The following is a 20483-nucleotide window of genomic DNA, read 5'->3' as shown; positions in this document are numbered from 1 at the left end:
GTTTATTTATTTTTGAGAGAGAGAGAAACAGAGTGTGAGTGGGGGAGAGGCAGAGAAAGAGGCAGACCCAGAATCCAAACAAGGCTCTAGGCTCTGAGCTGTCAGCACAGAGCCTGATGTGGAACTCGAACTCATGAAGTGTGAGTTCGTGACCTGAGCCAAAGTTGGACGCTTAACCAGCTGAGCCACTCAGGGACCCCTAGAAGTTCAAGTTCTAACCACCCTTTTGTGTTACTTATCACTGAGTCCTCCATGCATATGTGTGATGTACATGTTAGTAAACTTGAGTTTGTTTTTATCTCGTTAATCTGTTTATGTTGTTCTAATTTGCTGGACCCCAGCCAATGAACTTAAGATGGGTAGAATTTCTTCCTCCTCTGCACATTCCTCTCTTGATATTTCTTCAACAATTGAAACAACTCACTTACATTTGTGTCTGTTGTGTCTGCTATCCCCATCCTGAGTTCTCCTTTGGATCATCGATCCTTAGGAAAAACATTGTTTACTCATATATTGAAGAAAAGTCATTCACAGTTTATGTATGCCCAACCTGATGAGGTTGTGGGGTAATGGTGGGGTTCATGGGGTTCAGAGCTGACAACCAAGAAAGAATTCTTGAAGATGTCTTTTGTGCAAAAAGGTGATTTTAGGAAAGCAAGGGGGACAGGACCCGTGGGCAGAGAGAACGGCACTGGGGTTGTGCCGGGTAACTGGTTATATGCGGTGGAGTTGGGACCGATAAAGTCAAGAGAAAATTTCTTTCTTTCTTTTTTTTTTTTTAAATTTTTTTTATAAATTTATTTTTGAGAGAGACAGAGACAGAGGGGCAGAGAGAGAGAGGGAGACACAGAAGCAGAAGCAGGCTCCAGGCTCTGAGCTATCAGTACAGAGCCTGACGCAGGGCTCGGAAGCGGGGCTCGAACTCATGAACCGGGGCTCGAACTCATGAACCGTGAGATCATGACCTGAGCCGAAGTCGGTCGCTCAACAGGACTGAGCCACCCAGGCACTCCAAGAGAAAGTTTCTTAAAGGGATTTCCACACACTAAAGAAGATTTACGGATTACTGGAGGCCTAGCTAATGTCAAGCTAAGGTTGTTTTTCCCTCTAGCCAAGCGTTGTCATTAAGACAGTAGGGGGTTCCCAGAGATTAGGCTATTGATGAGATATTTGTGCACTGACGGAGACTCTGATCAATTTAACCAGTTGTTTTCCATCCTTTCCTTTGTTCTTGGGGGGCTGGGAGTCCCCGAGGAATATCACACATGACCCACCCGGGGTGGGGGTGTCGTTTGCGCAAGGGGGGGGGGTGACCTTGCCTTACTCTCCCTCATCAGAGACCAAAAGCTCTCTGAGACGTTCTACAATTTCTGTCTAATAAAACCAAAGGCAAAGTTAAAAAAAGAAACAAAAACCTGCCTATGTTGGTGCGATGCTTTCGAATTGAAAGACATTTTCATCTAGGTGGAAAGCTCTCATTTCTAAAGTCAGCGTTGCTAAGGGTGGGTTCTGAGAGTACGTTCCGGTGCAGCCGTGGTTTTCTTGAAAGACGTTTGCTCACGCGTATTCCATTAGGGACCGTGTTCCATTAGGGTCACTGTGACCCAACCTGCTCCCGTGGGCTGGGGTGTCGATGGACCGGAAAGTCCAGGGAGGGCGCCCCGGTTCCGTGGGAGGTGAGGAAGGTGGGGCTAGAAGGCCAGGCCGGTCTGGTGAGTTCAGGAGGGACTTGGGAGTCACCCGTCTCTGGGGATGATTCCTGCCCCAGAGCAAATGTGAGCTGCTGGGGGCCTGGCATGAGGCTCTGCTTCGCAGGGCCGGTGAGAGGCCTGGAGAGGGAGGGACGCCTGTCGCTGCTGTCTGTGCTGTCTCGGGCGCTGCCGTGGATCGCTTGGGAAGGGCGGTCTGGGCAGGTGCAGGGACAGAGGGCTGACATCCCATCCTGGCTTCCACCCCACTGGGTCATTGTCTCAGGGAGGTGCGGTGGGGGCTGGGGCAGCACCTGGGGCTGGCCTTGTCCGGGGCCAGATGGAGCGCTGTCCTCCTGGCCCAGGGCCTTGGGAATGTCATCTACGAGACACGTGGGAGTGTGGGTGGTGCTTTTATTGCCTGGGCAGTGAGGGTGAGTCACGACCTGCAGTGTGAAAAACCAACACCGACCTAAGGCCCTCTTTGGAATCAGAGACCAGTAGGACCGAGTTGACTGGCCTGCACACCCTTAGGCCTGTGGTCTGAGGTCCTGTGTCCCAGCCAGTTTTGACCAGTGCTGACGCCCTGCCCCCAGCGCTCTCTGACCTGCATCTGACGGCCAGTCCCTGCCTCTCTGACCTCTGACCACCCTGCCCACACCGCCAGGCACACCTGTGCCCTTGGAACTATGTCCCCACACCTTGAAGCCACCTGCCCTGCCCCAGGAATGCCTTCTGCCCGCAACCCTTCCCCCGTTCTCTTAGGTGCCCTGTGCATTCTCTCCCCTCGTGGATATTTATGTTTGACCTTTGGCCCTGCTTGCCAAGGTGAGCGTTCCCTGGGTAGAAATCCTGGCGTTCTCCACGCCGTGCCTTTTTGATGGAGAGCTTGGCTTCGGTCAATTTGGAGTGATTGGAAATGCCGTTTTACAGTCAGAGTGTCTGGGGGCAGGAGCAGGGCCAGAGATCAGCTGGTTTTCCCTGCCAGGTACCATGATGGAGAGAAATATCCGTGATGGGAGAGAGAGCTGTTTGAAAATCCCTCTCTGAGCCCTTGTTGTGAAGCCAGGGCTGGCCCGTCCCCTTGGTGGCTGGAACTGTGAAGCGGACCCTACAGCCCCGTTACTACGCGGGGTTTCCTGTGTAAGCGTTTACAAGGCAGTGGGCAGAGGGTGGGCTGGGGCGCCCTGCCGGCTGTGTGGCTTTGGTGCGGTCCCTTAGCCTCTCTGAGCCTGTGCTTACCCTCTGTGACCGGATAAAGCCCAGTGATCGATCCCAACTCTGGACTCAGCCACCTTCGAGGGTCGTTAAAAGATCAGCCAAGATGGCGTGAGGGTTCTTTCCCTGCTCTTTGCACGTTGCTGTCAGCATCATGTTCTGCAAACGCCACGCAGGACAGAATCCCCCAGGAGCCTCGGGACGCGCCGGGCGATGCTGTGAACAATGGCCTGGCCACATCGTTGCCTGCTGTACGTCAACAAAAGAGCGTGTTCCCAGAATCCACTTGGAATAAGCTTTGGGATTAAAACCAGCTGCCCGCCGGTTCCTGAAATTCCATCTGCGTGTGTGAGAGCAGTGGGAACGAGCGAGGGTGGAAAGGGCGGCAGGGCAGGAATGAGTCACGGGGAAGCTGAGGGAGTCACCAGAGGGGAACGCGCCCCGTTCCCTGGGCGCTGGGTCAGCGTGTGGTGGGGGCCCCTGGCCAGGCTGGCGGAGCAGGTGCACCGGGCTGTCCCTGCGTATAGGGCCCGCCAGGGGGGGCGGGAGTTTACCTGGGTCCGCGTCCTGAAGCCTCTGGGTTCCGGAACAAATGCCGGTGGCCAGGCACTGTACGACTGAGGCTGTGGGGGGGCCTCAGGTTATTGTCTCTGACTCCAGATTCCTGAGCAGAGGCCCAGGTCTACCCCTGCAGTGGCCTTCCTGGAACCTGGATGTTCCTCAAAGATGATCCAAAGAGGGCAGGCTGTCTCAGGCTCCCCGCACGGCACGGGCCGCTCCCAGTGAGGTTTGGGGGCGCACGGGCAGGGGTGTGGAAGCCGGGTAGGGCCGTGGTGTTTAAGAGCAAAGGCACCTGAGCGGCTCGGTTGGTTAAGCATCCCACTCTTGCTATCGGCTCAGGTCATGACCTCGCGGTCGTGAGATCGAGCCCTCCGTCGGGCTCTGTGCTCAGCATGGATTGTGCTTGAGAGGCTCTGTCTCTCCCTCTCACTCTCTTTGCAAAATAAATAAATGAACATTAAAAAAAAACCCAAAAAACAAAGAGCACAGACTTTGGACTTGGGCCATCCTGAGTTCAAGTCCTGCCCCTGCTTCTTAGAATCCCTCTGACTTTGGGCTGTCTTCTTAGTATCATTGATTGGCAGTTTTCTCTGCAATAACGTAGGGGCAATAGCAAGTCTCTGGGTGGGTCTTTGGAGAAGAAATGAGTTAACAGCTATAAGCCCTTTATCCCAGAGTCCGGTACACACCCGATGCCAGATATATGCTGGCTGTTACAATTTATATCGTTAATCCTTTTGACAGGCTGTCTTCCTTTCTGAATCTATTTCCGTCTTTTTTTTTTTAAGCTTATTTATTTATTTTGAGAGAGAGAGAGAGAGAGAGAGAGAGAGAGCAAGAGCATGCACATGTGCAGGGAAGGGACAGAGAGAGAGAGAGGGAGAGGGAGAGAGAGAATCCCAAGCAGGCTCCGGGCTATCAGCGCAGAGTCCGACGGCGGGGCTCGAACTCACAAACCAGGAGATCGTGACCTGAGCCGAAACCAAGAGTCGGATGCTTAACCACCTGAGCCCCCCAGGCGCCCCGTTTCCACCTTTGTAAATTGATACTAGCCACATGACAGCCGCTCTGTGAACCTGACTTTGCCCCCTCTCTGCTCGGGAGGGGGCCGGTGTCATGTTCTGGGGTGTTCCCTAATGGGATGTGGTCGGGTCCTAAGCAGGATTCTTACAGCATCTGCATCACCACATGGCAAGCTGGATTATTGTGTTTGCACATTCCCAGAGTCTGTGTTGGAGGGACCGAGGCAGGGGACTGTCCCAGCCTGGTCCTTACGGTGTCTGCCCCTTACCGGGGGCACCGCAAAGCCAAAGAGGGGTCTCCACTGTGCAGCCTCAGCTTTGTAGGTCCCAGGAAAGGGAAGGGAAGGGGGGAGTGGGGTCTGTGCCGACGGACCCCCTTCAGGAGATGGGGCTTGGAGCCCCAGTAGGCAGTCACTGGCAGGCAATTTTGTCACTGCCAGGACTCAGCACCTGCTGCTCGGGGCTCCCAGCCCGGGTCTGATGACGTCACCTTCGTCCCTCCAGTTGAGTGGGGGGGGTGGCCGGCCTCTGGCTTCCCTTTTGTCTCCTGGGAGCTTCTTGGCCCCTCCCCCCCCACCTCCCCCCACCCCCCCCACCCCCCCCCCCCCCGCCGGCAGGTCCCTGGGGTTTGTGGCTGGACCGAGTGGATTCAGCTCGCCTACTTGGATCCTGTCCAACACAGACAGGGTCACTGGCTGCCCCAGGGCGTTGTGTCGGATGCCCCATCGCGCAGGGGATGGGACCCGGTTTTGGAGGCCGTGTGGTTGGTGAGACAAGCACGGGCTATGGAATCTGACAGAACGAGGTTCACACATCAGTGCTGAAGCCACGGGCCCATGTCCCGGGCTGCTTGCTCCATGGCAGTGCTCTCCTCTGTGAGTGGACGGGGTGGTGGCAGCCCGCCCTCCGAGCACCTGTCTGCCTGGGTAAGCGCCCGAGGGGTCTCCACAGCATTCCAAGAAGAAGGGGCTGGTGGAGAGGAGGAGGCTGGGCTGAGATCCCCCCCCACCCCCAATCAGCCGCAGTGCACGGCACGGGCACGAGCGGAAGCTCCCCGCTCTATCTGCTGCCTTCCGTGTTCCCAACCCCTCAGGTCCAGGTGCCACGGGGACCGGAGCCCAAGTGCCCAGCACGGAGTGGGCCATTTATCATGGCAGCCGGGTTAATGCCCTTGCCTTTCCTGGATGGTCTTTTTTTTTTTTTTTTTAAGGCTATATCACATCTCCAGCACCCTTTGCCCACTGCACGTTTATTTCTTTTTAACTTTTGTTTTGAACGTTTATTCATTTTTGAGAGACAGACAGAGCATGAGCAGGGGACGGACAGAGAGAGAGAGGGAGACCCAGAATCGAAAGCACGTTCAAGGCCCTGAGCTGTCAGCACAGAGCCTGACGCGGGGCTTGAACCCACGAACCGCGAGATCATGACCTGAGCCGAAGTCGGACGCTTAACCCACTGAGCCACCCAGGTGCCCCTTTAAACATTTTTTTGAGTTTATTTATTTTGAGAGAGAGAGCGAGTGGGGGAGGGTCAGAGAGAGAGAGAGAGAGAGAGAGAGAGAGCGCGCGCGCACGAGAGGGAGAGGGAATCCCAAGCAGGCTGTCAGCTCAAAGCCCGACGTGGGGCTCGATCCCACAAACCCTGACATCATGACTTGAGCTGAAGTCGGAGGCTTAGCCGGCTGAGCCACCCACCGCCCCTCGCTGCGCCCTGATTGAGGACTTTTCCGCCCCCTCCCTTTGTCCTCAGCCTCCCAGCGAGGCTCTGGTTAAGCTCTCCGCTTTTGATCTTGGTCAAGCCTGCGAATCCTGCCGGGCTCCTGTCACCGTGTTCTTCTCACCGACCTGTGGCTGTGGACCCAGCTCCCTCTCAGCACCTGATCTGTCTTGATCCGGGCTCTTCCTCTGCCCTGGCCCCGCTTGTCTGTTGTCAAGGCAAAAATGTCACCTCTCTTCTGGCTGTCATTTGTGATAACCACACAGGATGCTGGAAACCAAGGCAGTTTATTTACTTTCTCTCTCTTTCTCTCTCTGCCGGCAGACCCAGCACCAGCCCGAACTGCAAAGGCTATGTCCTTTTGCCTGGCTCTCTCGCTGATTCCTTAGGGACAGCCCAGAGACACACGGGGATGCCCAGTCTCTGGCCACCTGCAGCCACACCGCAGGGCTGCTTCTTGGACTTGGAAATGGGAACAACATTTTTTTTTTTTTTTTTTAACCCTGAGCACATTTTCTTCCTTTTCTTCTCCCTCCTTCCCTGCTTCCTTCCTTCCTTCCTTCCTTCCTTCCTTCCTTCCTTCCTTCCTTCCCTTTTTCTTTCTTTCCTTCCTTCCTCTCTCTTTCTGTCTCCAAAATGTTTGGAAAATACGTAGTCCCATTTTTTTTTTTTTTAATTTTTAAGTTTATTTTTTTTGAGAGAAAGAGAGCAGGAGAGAGGCAGAGAGAGACGGGGAGAGAAGATCCCAAGCAGGCTCCACACTGTCAGCACAGAGCCCGACACAGGGCTCGAACTCACAAACTGTGAGACCATGACCTGAGCCGAAATCAAGAGTCAGACACATAACTGACGGAGCCACCCAGGCGCCCCTATGTAGTCCCATTTTTTAATACTATGTCCGTTCAACCCGTCCAAGGACAGACAAACAAACCTGCCAAGGCTGAGAACTCTCCTCCGGAGAGGCATGCCTGCGTGCTCCCTCCCTCGTCCTTCCCTCATGGTCCTTGGCCTCCCGCAGCTGTCCCTGTCTGCACTGACCCCCAGCCTCCACCCCTGCCCCCCACTGTATTTCCCCTCCCTACCCTCCCTGGCCAGGGTCACCTGTCTGAAGCCTAGAATAGTTGTGTCACCACCACCCGAACATTTGCTGGCTCCCTGTTGTCCCCAGGGCCCTGGACCTGGCTCCAAAGGCTGTGATCTGGCCCTTGCACACCGCCCCGCCCCCACCAGCTGCCTCCAGTCACCTCCTCCCAGTTCCCACGTTCCAGCCTCACCATCCCCCAGGAGCCTCCCACAGCCCGCGGCAACAAACACCTCCACTCGGCGCTGCTGGCTCCAGGCCGGGTGACAAGCCCTCTTTTGTGGCCCTGTGGTCTGCGTCTCTCAAAGCTCACGTGGGTCTGTCCCCGTTCCCCCCACCGCACCCCCCCCCCCCAGAGCCACACCTCTGCCCCTGGCTTCCACAAGACAGGTTCCCAGGAAGCTTTCAGTGAGGGATGCCCTCCTGGTCCTGACACCAGTTGTGGGCGGGCTTTTCTTGAGCTGCCCATTTGATTCTTGAAACTCAACCTCGTGTAACAAAACAGGCTCCCCTTCCTATGTGAGAAGGCATAGAGCAGGCTTCCTCCCCAAGGTCCGGCTCTGAGAGGCCATTTAGGGGCCAAGAACTCGGATGGGAAACCGTAGTCTCATCGCCTCGCACCCTCTACCTGACGGCGGTTCCCTCCATTAGGTACGAGGCAAAGCCAAAGCGAAGCCCTGTCTCGCCTTAGCGGTGCTGGTAACCCCGTCACACCTATTTTCACGCTGCAGTGAGGTCGTACGTATCTTGAGATGTCGTGTCTGCCCGTCGCTACTTTGAAATTCTGGTGGTCATTAGACCCAGCGTTACCGCTGGTGATTTAACGTGTTAATAAAGAAGCCTGTGCCTGTGCGTGCACGTGTGTGTACTTCATTGATTCAGTTCAGTCTGTTTGAAAAAAAAATTTTAAACGTTTTATTTGTGTTAGAGAAGGGGAGAGAGAGAGGGAGCACGAGTGGGGGAGGGGCAGAGAGCGAGGGCGGGGAGAGAGAATCCCAAACAGGCTCCACGCTGTGAGTGCAAAGCCCGACTGGAGGCTCGAACTCACCAACCCTGAGATCCTGACCGGAGCGGAGAAGGGCTCTCCATGCCTTTTGGTGATTAGGGCAGCGTTTCCCCGCCACCGTTGTGCCTTGTGAGACTCTGGGAGACTCGTCCCTGCCCCTCCCGTTCCTCGCTCGGTCAAGTTACGTAAAAGCCGAGCTCTTGGAAGCCAATCAAGTCCCACACTAGACAAGTGATTAAAGTCACAATGAACCAATTTAAACGCCCGCACAGTCTCCTGTGCTTTACAAACGAAGCATTCAAAGACTGGGAGTGGCTTCAGGGAACATATTAAATGGTTAGCAAAACTCCAAACAGCTCTGAAAGGAGAACAGGCTGGGAGACTGAGCTCTGAGCCGCAGGCCCAGGTCTCCCTCGCCGCCGACAGCGTCCCCCGGCGGTGACAGCTGTCCCCTGCAATCTGGTGGCAAAGCCCACCCAGGGCGGTGGGGGCGGTGTTCAAATCCTCTGTCCACGCTTGTTGAACCACCGACTGCCGATCCAGAAGAGAGGGCCAACGCAGTTCAGCCGAGGTCAAGAGACTGTGTAAGTTGAAAGTGATGCTCGCTCTTTCTAGAAAGTTCGCAAGACGCCTAAGGAAAAATAAGGACACAAAAACTCCCAACTGCGTGTTCCCACCATCCGCACGCAAATCGTCCGTAATCAAGTGGCCTCCGAGAACACTGTGCCCGGAAAAGAGAGGCCTGAGGTCACGTGGGATGTGACTCGGGCCACTTCAGCCCACACCCCTTGTCACGTGGACACATCGTGGCAAGACCGCCCAACCTTCCCCTGTGAGGGTAGTCTTTTGTGGTTTTGTTTGCTTTTACTGGTTGTGGAGAGTCGTGTCTGCTAAAGATACAATTTTGCCTAATTTGGGGGTGTCATATCGTAAGGATGCTCCCTTATTAAATTCATTTTAGGCATACTTTTCAGTGGCTGCGTGATATCCTGAAACGCGCGTCGTGCTTTCCTTAACCAACCCCCCATTGTTGGGCATTTGGGCTGTTTCTAGCTTTGTCCTGTTTGCCATTTTTAACTAATGCTGTGATCATCAGCATTACACTTTATACCGATGCTGGGCCATTTCACCATGGTGCGAGGCGTTGCGGGAGCTGGAAGATAAGCCACGTACAATCCCTTCCCGTAAGGTGCAGATATAAATAACTTTAATCCAAAGTAGGTGATAGTTGCTGTAAGCAGACAACTGGAACCGGAATGTAGGAAAAGTCTTGCCTGGGCTGCACGGGATTCTAGGAAAGTTACCCGCGAAAATCTGAGCCTCCGCGTCCGCAGCTACGAGGTCAGGAGAAGGGAGCTGTGGGCAGCGTAGCCAAGGGCGGGTTCAGCTGCAGGATCCAGGCCAGCAGGCAGGCGTCGCTTAAGGGGGCAAAGCGGGTGGGGATCGTCTCACATGCAAAGTCGGTGGATCGTCAGTGACGTCTGCCGTGGACCCAAGTTGGTGGCGAAGTAGCGAGCAGGCACCTGGCTGTCACGGGCACCCCCAGCCCTGAGATCGTGATATTCAGGCGTGGTTTCGGGGCTGGCATCAGCCTGGCCCAAAACTGTGTTTCTTCAGTTGAGGCTTCTTCTTTATTTTTTTTTTTTAAACGTTTATTTATTTTTGAGACAGAGAGAGAGAGACAGAGCATGAACGGGGGAGGGTCGGAGAGAGAGGGAGACACAGAATCTGAAACAGGCTCCAGGCTCTGAGCGGTCAGCACAGAGCCCGACACGGGGCTCGAACCCACGAACCGCGAGATCATGACCTGAGCCAAAGTCGGACGCTTAACCGACTGAGCCACCCAGGCGCCCCCGGTTGAGGCTTCTTGATCCATGCACCTCAAGATTCGCTATCCGTAGTGCCCATCTCAGACCGTATATGTGTTTTGGGATCCCCTTGCGGAGGGGCTTCAACCCACAGAGACAGAGGAGAATTGCCCCTGAGTCTCCAGCAGGGGAGCTGAGAGGCCAGCCCAGCGCCCTGCACCTGCTCTCCCACAGGAGAGACCTGTCCTTCCTCCCGGGTCCTTTGGCCCTTTGACGACCACAGTCACCCCCAGCTGTGGGGCCAGGCGGACGTGCCTGCCGGGAGGGGCACCGGTGCTGTGTGGGCCTGTCCCCAGCGCTGGCTCCCCCCCACCCCCATCCGGCGTCACCCTGCTTTCTCGTCTGCTGGCCTGATCTCACGTGTTCCTGCCTTCAGCCTCTGCAGGTGCCATGACTCAACCGCCCCAGGAGGGCTTCGACAGGAGCGTGGAGGAGGCCCGGCAGTGGATGAAGGCTGTGCAGGAGCGGCTGCAGGTCAACGACAACACCCAGGGGCCCCGGGCGGCCCTGGAGGCCAGGCTGCGGGAGACCGAGGTACAGAGACCGCGGCTTCCGTAGCCCTGGGGCCTCGGCCGTGTCCCTCCCTCGGGCCTCGTGTCTCCTGACTCTTAAATGGCAGGGGCGGACCAGGCTAGTGTCTCTCTCAAACTCTGATGTGTTTGAATCTCCTGGGGATTTGGGTTTGAGGGCCGATTCTGACCCAGGGGGTCAGGGTGGACCCCAACTCTGGCATGTCTAACACGCTCCCTGGTCCTGGGACCACACTTTTTTTTTTTTTTTTTCAACGTTTATTTATTTTTGGGAGAGAGACAGAGCATGAACGGGGGAGGGGCAGAGAGAGAGGGAGACACAGAATCGGAAACAGGCTCCAGGCTCCGAGCCATCAGCCCAGAGCGTGACGTGGGGCTCGAACCCACGGACCGCGAGATCGTGACCTGGCTGAAGTCGGACGCTCAACCGACTGCGCCACCCAGGCGCCCCATGGGACCACACTTTCATAGGGAGGGGCTAGAGGGGCTTTCTGGTTGTCCCGTCCTGGCAGAGGCACCTTGCGGCCGGGTGGGTGATGGGGTTGGGGGGTCCCCAGCCCAGTCCTTCCTGCTGCTTCCCGGCTTCCCTGGGCCGGGTCTGGGTGGGCCCAGATTGGCCTTCAGGAGGGTGGAGAAGGGTTCTGCCCCGTGAGAAGTGACCCGTCAGCTTCTCCAGGGCCAGGGTCTGGCCTTGCTCCCCACCTGGCACGAGGCAGGGCTCAGGGCGTGTGGTGCTATGCCTACCGGAAGTGCTGGTGTCCCGTGCCTGGCCCGGCATTATGGTGCCTCCATCCGAGGGCATCTGCTTCAGGCCAGGGGGCCAGGGGGCAGGACCTGGGTTATAGGCTCCATGCTGCTGTGAAAGTGCTGTGTGACCTCGGCCAAGTCCCTATCCCTCTCTGGGCCTCCGTTGCCCACGTGTAGGCAAAGCCATGACTTACGCATCTCTGGGGTCACACCCATTGGGATAGACAGCGAACAATGGTCGCTTTCAAGGCGGTGGGGGGGACCACCTTCTCATACACAAAGTGATCTCCTGACCAGGCTAGAAGGGGTGCTGGCCCCACACCCAGTGTCCTGCGTGTTTTCTTGGGTGTGCTGTCTCACTGATTTTGTGCATCTTATTGAAAACACCTAATCCTCTTTTCGGAAACAGTCAACATGAAGAAAATTTGTATCATCTTTTCAGGGCCGATGGTTTAAGGCTCACAACCACGTTACGAAGGGAGAGCCATGGTCTGCATTTTATGCATGGGGAAACTGAGTCTCAGAGAGGTGACTTGTCTACGCTGAAAAGGTCTCCGGGTGGGACATTCCAGCCTGGAATTTGAGTCCTCTGATTCCTTGTCAGATGGGCTTTCTGCTTCCCTGCCAGGACACGTGCCTCTCAGATGATCGGAGACGGGCGCTCACAGTAAAACCGTGCCCGGCAGGGCAGAGAGTGGGGGACCACTTTTAAGTCATACGGCCAGAGGCTTCCCAATTGGACAGTGGAGTGAGCAGAGAACCCGGGACTCTCTGAGGCAGCCTGGGGCATCAGGCCTCTGGGGACAAGTGACTTTATTGCTGAAGCTGAAAGACAGACGAGGTAGCCAGGCTGGGGGCCGCAGGGGTGAGGGTGGAGAGGAGGGGGCTCTAGGCGGAGGGAGCAGCAGAGGAGAGAGACCCAGCAGGTGGGCATGGCTCGAGGCACGTGCTCAGAGCCCCAGCAAGGCTGGGTTGGGGTAGCACCAGCCATCAGGCGGGAGCCGGGGACAGGGCCAGAGGGGAGGTCAGGGGTCAGAGGGTGACGGCCTGGAACACTGAGCCGGGGAGCTTGGATGTCGTTGCTGCGACAGGGGAATGGTAGGTTGGAAACTTGGAAGGAAGGTCGGGGATCCAAGGAGAGGAGTTGGCCGCCCGGAGCCCCTTCTCTTGTCGGACTTGGCCTCGGTCATCATCCGCATTGTTATTGTCACCAGGAGGCATTTATCAAATGATTGGTCCTCAGAGGTCAGACGGAGGGGACCCGACGTTCTTTCGGCACCTGTTTGTCACGTGCCCAGGGCCGCACCGTCAGCTTTCGTGTTGAATTTCACAAAAGCCGTGTGAATGTGGTTTTATGGTCCCTAGTTTTCAATAATAGAATGTGACTCCTAGACGCGGTGATGGGCCCAAACTCTAGGAACCGATCTTGTCAGGACCTGAGCCCAGAGCATCACTGGCCATCCCCGTGGGGGGTCCTGGGGCAGTGGAGACGGCGAGGTTCACTTTACTCTGGGGCTCACACCATAAAGGGGAATGGGGGATTATACACATAATCCAGGCCGCACAGGATCGTGTGATGTTCTTGATGTTTCTTCTCCTCCTCTAGAACCTTCCGTGGCTCCCCATTGCCCACAAAACTAAAACCAAGCTTCACCTGGCACCAAAGTCTGCCACTGTCTACACCACCCCACCTTCCAGCCTCAGCTGTCCCGGCCATCCCATCTACCAAGCACAGATCCTGTCCTGGTGGGAGACAGCCTAGATTTCCTGTCTGTAGGCCTCTGTCCTGTGCTGTTGCCTCTCCTTGGGATGCCCTCCCGTTTGCTTGTGTGTCTGTGCTTGTGAAATGCAACCCTCCCTCTGCCCCCAAGCTCTGGCCCCAGCTCCTGATAGTCTGTGTCCCGGAACACCACGGCCCTGCGTGTGTGCTTGCTGTTTCAAGGCCAAGGGTTGCTAATCCCTTTGAACCTTGCACCCTTCTACCGGCAGGCCATTCCCCTCCGGTGGTGGGTCGGGCTGCGGCCAAGGCAAGAGCGGTCCTTGGGAACAGCCCTCGGCCAGGCCAGGGTGGAAACCGGAGGGGAGCACGCCCACCGGCCGAGCCCCCAGGGACTTGACTCAGAGCCTAGGCGGAGGGGGTCACGTCCAGGGGCTCCGCCTCTGGCTCTCCCATGGGGCTCAGGCATGCTATTTTCTGGGCCTTGACATTTCAAAACCAATTTTGCAATAAGAAAGAAAACATTTCGCTCCTGCCATCTGGTGAAGGGAGCGTCTGGTGACTTTTCCACCTCCGCAGTCCGCGGGGCCTCACTCTGGGGTCAGGGTCTTGTGCCCACACCCCCCCCCCCAGCTCAGTGATGTGCGTCCAGGGTGACCCTTCTCCAGAGTGGCCGGGATGTGAGTTCCCATCCAGCTCTGACGCCGCATAACTGCGTGGCCAGAAGCGAGTCCCGTGCCCTCCTGCGACCTCACTTCCTAGAGTGTGAGCAGAGCCCTCTCCCCCTTGCGTACAGAGGGGCTCTTGGCGGCTCCGGGACCCTCGTGGTGGTGAAAGACTTCTGTGAAGGGAGACCGGGAAGAGGGTTGCTCCCGGGGTTCGAGTCCCCGCCGTGGCTGTGGCGCTCCTTGGGAGCGTTTCTGGAGCACCTTGGGTTTCAGCTCATTGGGGGTGGGGTGGGGTGGGGGTGGGGGCGATGGTTGCCGCCTTGCAGGAGGGACGGAACATGGGGGCGAATGACTTACTGGTGCGCTTGGCAGAGCGCGGGCGCCCTGGCAGAGCCGGCCCGATGGATGGGGTTTTTTCTGGCAGAGCCGGCCCGATGGATGGGGTTTTTTCTGGCAGAGCCGGCCCGATGGATGGGGTTATTTCTTGTGGTTTCGATGCAGGGACACGCGCACGCCGACCCTCCCTGCCCGCGCCCGGGCCTCCCGGAGCTGGCCCCCAGGTCCCAGCATCTTGCCCTCTGGTTTCCAGACTTGCGGCCCTGCACTCGGGGCCCAGCCTCAGCCAGGCTGCTTCCTGACCGCCCTCCAGGCCCCTCTGTGGCCAGAGACGGGCTGCCTTTCCTAGGACCTGGCCTCCGGACACAGCCGTCGCTCAAGCCCCATCTCGAAGGCTTGCGCGTCACTAAGGCTCGGTGCCGACGCCACCTACTGCCCACCAAGCCTTGGATTTCCCCACGTCCCTCACTGGAGCTCCAGTAGCTACTCTGTGGTGTCGGTGGCTGTTAGTCATTTGTGCTCTTCTCTGCAGACCCCAGCACGGCCTGCAAGCGCTAGGTTCCTCCTGGACCCCAGTGCCCGACACAGTACCCAGCATAGTACCCAGAATAGTATCTAGCATAGTACCCAGCTCAGCTCAGTACCCCATCCAGTACCAAGCATAGTACCCAGCACAGTGCCCAACCCGGTACCCAGCACAGTACTGCACATAGTACCCAGTGCAGTGCTCAGCTCAGTACCCCACCCAGTACCAAGCACAGTACCCAGCACAGTGCCCAACTCGGTACCCAGCACAGCACTGCACACAGTACCCAGTGCAGTGCTCAGCTCAGTACCCCACACACTACCAAGCATAGTACCCAGCAGTGCCCAACTTAGTACCCAGCACAGTACTGCACATAGTACCCAGTGCAGTGCTCAGCTCAGTACCCCACCCAGTACCAAGCATAGTACCCATCACAGTGCCCAACTAGGTACCCAGCACAGTACTGCACATAGTACCCAGCATAGTACCCAGAATAGTATCTAGCATAGTACCCAGCTCAGCTCAGTACCCCATCCAGTACTAAGCATAGTACCCACCACAGTGCCCAACCTGGTACCCAGCACAGTACTGCACATAGTACCCAGTGCAGTGCTCAGCTCAGTACCCCACACACTACCAAGCATAGTACCCAGCAGTGCCCAACTAGGTACCCAGCACAGTACCCAGCATAGTACCCAGAATAGTATCTAGCATAGTACCCAGCTCAGCTCAGTACCCCACCCACTACCAAGCATAGTACCCAGCAGTGCCCAACTCAGTACCCAGCACAGCACTGCAATAGTACCCAGCATAGTGCTCAACTCAGTACCCAGCACAGTACTGCACACAGTACCCAGTGCAGTGCTCAGCTCAGTACCCCACCCAGTACCAAGCACAGTACCCAGCGCAGTGCCTACCTGGTCTTGGCTGCACTGATGGAAAGCCCTGACTAACCCCCTCCGTCCGGCTTTCCTGATCCATCTTTTCTTCTCTCCCCAAAGTTTTCCCTCCATCCACCCCCCACCTGACTGTTGCCCTCATTGGCGCCTTCCAATCAGAATAGTTTTGTACCCCGTCCCAGCTGGCTCGTCCCTCCTGCCAAGCACTCCTGGATCCTGCTGGTGATCAGCTCTAAAGGAACCTCACGCCAGCCGGAGAGCGTAGTCATGACTGCGGCGAAGAAAGGTGGAAACTACTTCTGGAAAGCTGGATTTGCCAGCGTAGCCACGGCCTCTGGCCTCCTGGCGCCCCGGCCTCCAGCAAACATCCCATTGGTTGATAATTCGGTTTGGGGGCAGATGTTTCTGCTTTGGGCCAGGTAGGGCTTGGTGTTCTGCCTGTCTTTGGGGCTGGCCGGCTTTTCTGTCTCTGGCAGGAAAGCAGCGGACTCACTCCCCTGCGAAGGGCAGGGAGTTGGGTGTCTGCCGTGTCTCCCCAGTCCGGCCTGCCCGTCTCCGAGCAGGAGTCAGGAGAGCAAGAGTCCAGAGGCCTAGAGGAGGTCACACAATCAGGAAACGAGGCTTTGGGAAAGGGGCCGTTGTCCTCATGGGGACTTTCCAGGCCCAGCTGGCTCCCTCTGGGTGTGGCGGAGAGAACGAATTTAGCTTCTTCCCCAAAGCCGTTGGCTCCCTAGGTTCTGGATTCTGGCTGAGCCTCCTCTGGACAGCAGGCGGAAAGGAGGCCTCTCTGGCTGCTGCAGAGAACGGCCCTGCAAAGCTCAAGGTCTCTGTGGGTTCCCAGCGCCCTTGTCCCTCAACTGCGGTTTCTGTGGCGTGCGTCTTCCTAGCTTGGAGGGTGGGTCTGCAGTCTGTTCCTCAGCGCTGGGTGTCAGAAATATCAGGTCCTTAAACTGAATGTCGCGGGATGGCAAGAAATTCCTCCCCGGCCGCCCTGTGGGGCTCCCGCTCCTGAGTGGTGTGAAATGTTCCATGTGGCAGGTGGGTAATCTCGCTCAGCCCAGAACACCCCGCAGTGGCCCTCGGCCCTTTGGTCCACACTAATTGCCATAGTACCTTTGTCTTCTGCATCGCTGCCTGCTGCTGAGCAGCACGTGGGGTCTCGGTCGGATCGTCGTCGCAGCCGTGACCCTGCGGGGTCCTGCTACATCCCTCCGCTCGGCCGGGCTCAAACAACAAACAAAACGGCTTTCCCCTTCTTGGGGTATCTCCCGCTCTCCGCTCTCATCTGCCCCCCACCCCCAAACACACACTCATAGACCGCAGAGAGCCTGTGTGGAAGGAGCTTGTTTAATGTCACTCTGATAACACAGGTAGGAGGGGACGTCCCTCTCTACCATCATCGTCGCCATCGCTAACCAGTCTCACGTGAAGCAACAGAAAGGATTGACACCCTTGCTCACTCGCACATCTCGGAAAAGGATCCACACCTTTTACACCCCACCGTTGACGGAGTATACGGACACATCGATGTTTTAACTAGCTGTATTTTCAAAACTTAATGTTAGAACCCTATGGGGTAGACAAAGCAGGCATTGTTATCACAATCTCAGGGTTAGAGAGGGAGGCCCAGAGTGACCAAGCAACCTGCCTGGGGTCACACAGCTATCATTGAAGCAGCATTTCGCTCCCCCCTCCCCCACCCCTGCGCCATCCACAGAGAGGGGTCAGAGACGGCCGGCCCACTGGGACTTCATTCAGGGAAGGCTGGCTGCCAGCCTCCCAGGGAGACAGGCTGGGGAATAGAGCTTGAACTTCAGGCAAATGTGCTGTCAGTAAAGAGGGCTCAGCGGTATGCAAAGACGGTACTGAGAGCGAACACTATTAGTGTTGGGCCAGGCGGTGTGCCCAGGGCTCTCTCGGCTTCGCGGAACGTTCCTGGAACCCTGGGTGGTGTAACTGCCCTCTTCTCCCATTTCATAGGCCTCGCGCATCAAAGTACTGTGACAAAGGTCAGGGAATGGCTCTGGAATTGGAATCCAGTTGTACTTTTCCTACAGAGACCACGCTTGAGTTGCCAAAGAACTAAATAACGGCAGGTAATGACACAAGAGCCGATGTTAATCAGAAATATGCTACTTGCTAGACGTTGTAAATTCGTGTTGGTCCTCCCAGAGCCCGAAGCCAAGATGAGACTAAACGCACGAGATGTCTGATAGGGAAACTCCCACGAGAGAACAGGTTGGGAGCCCAGGAAGGCTGGGAGGGGTGAGGTCAGCCCGACGCAGGTCTGACCCCCAATCCAGGAGATCAGGGAGTGTCTGGGACCGCGGTGTGGCTCTGTGCGAGTCTGGCAAGGCCGTGGGGCCTCCTGGACCAGTCACCCATCAGAGGAGCCCGATGCCACAGGGGAACAGGCCTGCCTTGGTCACTGGTGGGAGCAGCTGAGGGAGCAAGGCCTCGGTGCGAACTGCAAATCCAGAGAGCGTTCCGGAGCCTCGGCTGGGGCCCTGGGTCGAGCCCACTCCCTGCAGGAGACCTGAGAGGCAGATTCTCACAGCCCCACACACCGCGACGTGCACCTTGCGTTTTCTCATTTATTTTAAAAAAAAGTTTACATTTATTTACTTATTATTGAGAGAGGAAGAGAGAGCACAAGCAGGGGAGGGGCAGAGAGAGAGAGAGAGAGAGAGAGAGAGAGAGGGAGAGACAGAATCTGAAGCAGGCTCCAGGCTCTGAGCTGTCAGCACAGAGCCCGACACGGGGCTTGAACTCACAAACCCAGCGAGATCACGACCTGAGCCGAAGTCGGCCGCTTCACCGACTGAGCCACCCAGGCGCCCCTACGTTGCATTTTCTCACTTAATACCGAAAAAAAAATCTGGGAGCTCGGTACTATGAATAACCCCATTTTACAAACGAGAAAACCGAGGCCAGGGAGATGGCGAGACGTGTGTGAGGTCACACAGCCGGAAGCGGCCCAGTGGGAAAGGGAAGGGACTTTCGCCAGCAGACGGCTCCACGGTTCTGTGCTCCCCTCGTCAGTGCCTTGCTTCCGACCTCAGGGCCTTTAGCTGGCCACCCACGGTCACAGGCAAAAGTTGCAAGGGCCACCGTTCGAACCCCAGCCCCTCTGGCCTCAAAGTCCCGGCTCTTTCCATCATGCCACCGTTAACGCCAAGGCTCTGCCTGCTCGTGGCTTTGTCTAACCCCTGGAAACCGGCCTTTGTGTCCACGACAGAAAATATGCCAGCTGGAGCCGGAGGGGCGCGTGAAGGTGGACGTCGTGCTGCGGGCGGCGGAGGGCCTCCTGGCGTGTTGCCGTGACGGCCAGAAGCCTGAGATCCTGGCCCAGCTGAAGGACGTCAAAGCCCAGTGGGAGGAGACGGTCACCTACATGACCCACTGTCACAGGTAAGGCGGCTCCCCGCCGGGCCTTCGCAGCCTCTGTTGACCCTCCTCGTCCAGCACCGCGCTGTCCTGGGGCCTCTACCCCGGGGACATTTCTCCGGTCCTGGAATTGCTGGGAACAGGATGCTCTCTTGGGAGGTGCGCCAGCCCTGCCTGCCTCTTTCTAATTATAATCGAGCCTAATGATGATAATGGCAGTGGGAGTCCATCAGGTTTTGCCAACACTAAATTCTTAGTAGACTCGCCATGTGTTCGACCCTCAGCAGAATGGCGGAGTGGCCCTGTTGCCTGGCTGGCGACGCAGCCTAGACCCTGTGCTGCCCCTGAGAGCCAGGGAGGGATGGGGGGTTAGGCAGACCTGACATTGGTGCCTGCTTGCTGTGTGGCCTTGGGAAAGTTACTTGAGCTCTCTGAGCCCCAGGCTCCTCATCTGGACAACGGGTATAATCAAGCGTTCGATGAAGGCTGTCAGGAAGACAGAAGAGGAGAAGCAAATGTCAAGAGCGAGGCACAGTAGGGCCCTCAGGGACCAGGAGCTGCCAGGGCCCCCTCCATCGCTCTGAAGCCAGAAGGTTGAGTGGCTGGGGTGACTTGGCGCTGTGCTTTCCGCTTTTCAAACCCTCTCACTTGGAATTGCAAAGTCGTTTGATGTGGGCTGGAGAGATGGGGCCGTCTTCGTGTTACGGACGGGGAAACCGAGGCAGGCGAGGAGGCAGGGTTATGCAGCAGGCTCATGGCGCCTCTGGAACCCACACGTAGGCCCCCCAGCCTTCTGCCCCACCGAACAGCCACAAGCCCCCCAGACACTATTGCACTGTGTCGATTATTAGACACACTCCCACCACACTGAGGTAGGGCCCCGAACCTGGAGGGTCGTCAAGCTGCCCAGGTGACCCTGAGGCCCAGAGAGAGTGTCATTTCATTGCGCTCCTGCCCACAGCCCCCCCCCCCCCCCCCCCCCCCCCCCCCCCCCCCACCCCCACGAGTACTGGGGAGGGGGCGGCTGCCCGGCCCTGGGGCCAGGTGGGCGGGTCGTTCACGGCCCCCTGCTCTCCGTCCACAGCCGCATCGAGTGGGTGTGGCTGCACTGGAGCGAGTACCTGCTGGCTCGAGATGAGTTCTACCGTTGGTTCCAGAAGATGATGGTGGTCCTGGAGCTGCCCGTGGAGCTGCAGCTGGGCCTGAAGGAGAAGCAGTGGCAGCTGAGCCACGCCCAGGTCCTGCTGCACAACGTGGGCAACCAGGCCGTGCTCCTCGACCGGCTGCTGGAGGAGGCGGCCTCCCTGTTCAACAGGATCGGGGACCCCAGTGTGGACGAAGATGCCCAGAAGAGGATGAAGGCCGAGTACGCCGCGGTGAAGGCCAAAGCCCAGGTGCGTGAGGCGTGGGGGGCTCTGTCTTCACCTGTGCGTCCATTATCTGCCTCTGTCTCCCCGTGCAGCCAGTATCCACCACTGTCTACCCATGTAGCCATATTCCCCTCTGTCTCCCT

General features: G+C 57.2%; 1 protein-coding gene across 6 annotated transcripts in view; it reads left to right on the top strand.

The window, feature by feature from the left end:
• The window catches only part of SYNE3 (spectrin repeat containing nuclear envelope family member 3), a 101018-nt gene that overhangs the window by 24579 nt on the left and 55956 nt on the right, over nt 1-20483 (top strand). For 4 of the 6 annotated variants that reach the window (XM_040478167.1, XM_040478166.1, XM_040478168.1 and 1 more), the window contains exons 2-4: nt 10537-10694; nt 18822-18994; nt 20055-20364. In XM_040478167.1, the coding sequence (XP_040334101.1) occupies nt 10551-10694; nt 18822-18994; nt 20055-20364 (627 nt within the window). In that variant the 5' untranslated portion in view covers nt 10537-10550. The other 2 variants (XM_040478165.1, XM_040478164.1) reach the window with 2 other exon arrangements.

This window comes from Herpailurus yagouaroundi, unplaced genomic scaffold, assembly GCF_014898765.1.
Source record: "Herpailurus yagouaroundi ecotype Mexico unplaced genomic scaffold, PumYag 141, whole genome shotgun sequence".
NCBI classification, from domain to species: Eukaryota; Metazoa; Chordata; class Mammalia; order Carnivora; family Felidae; genus Herpailurus; species Herpailurus yagouaroundi.
This window is presented reverse-complemented; position numbering and strand designations above follow the sequence as displayed.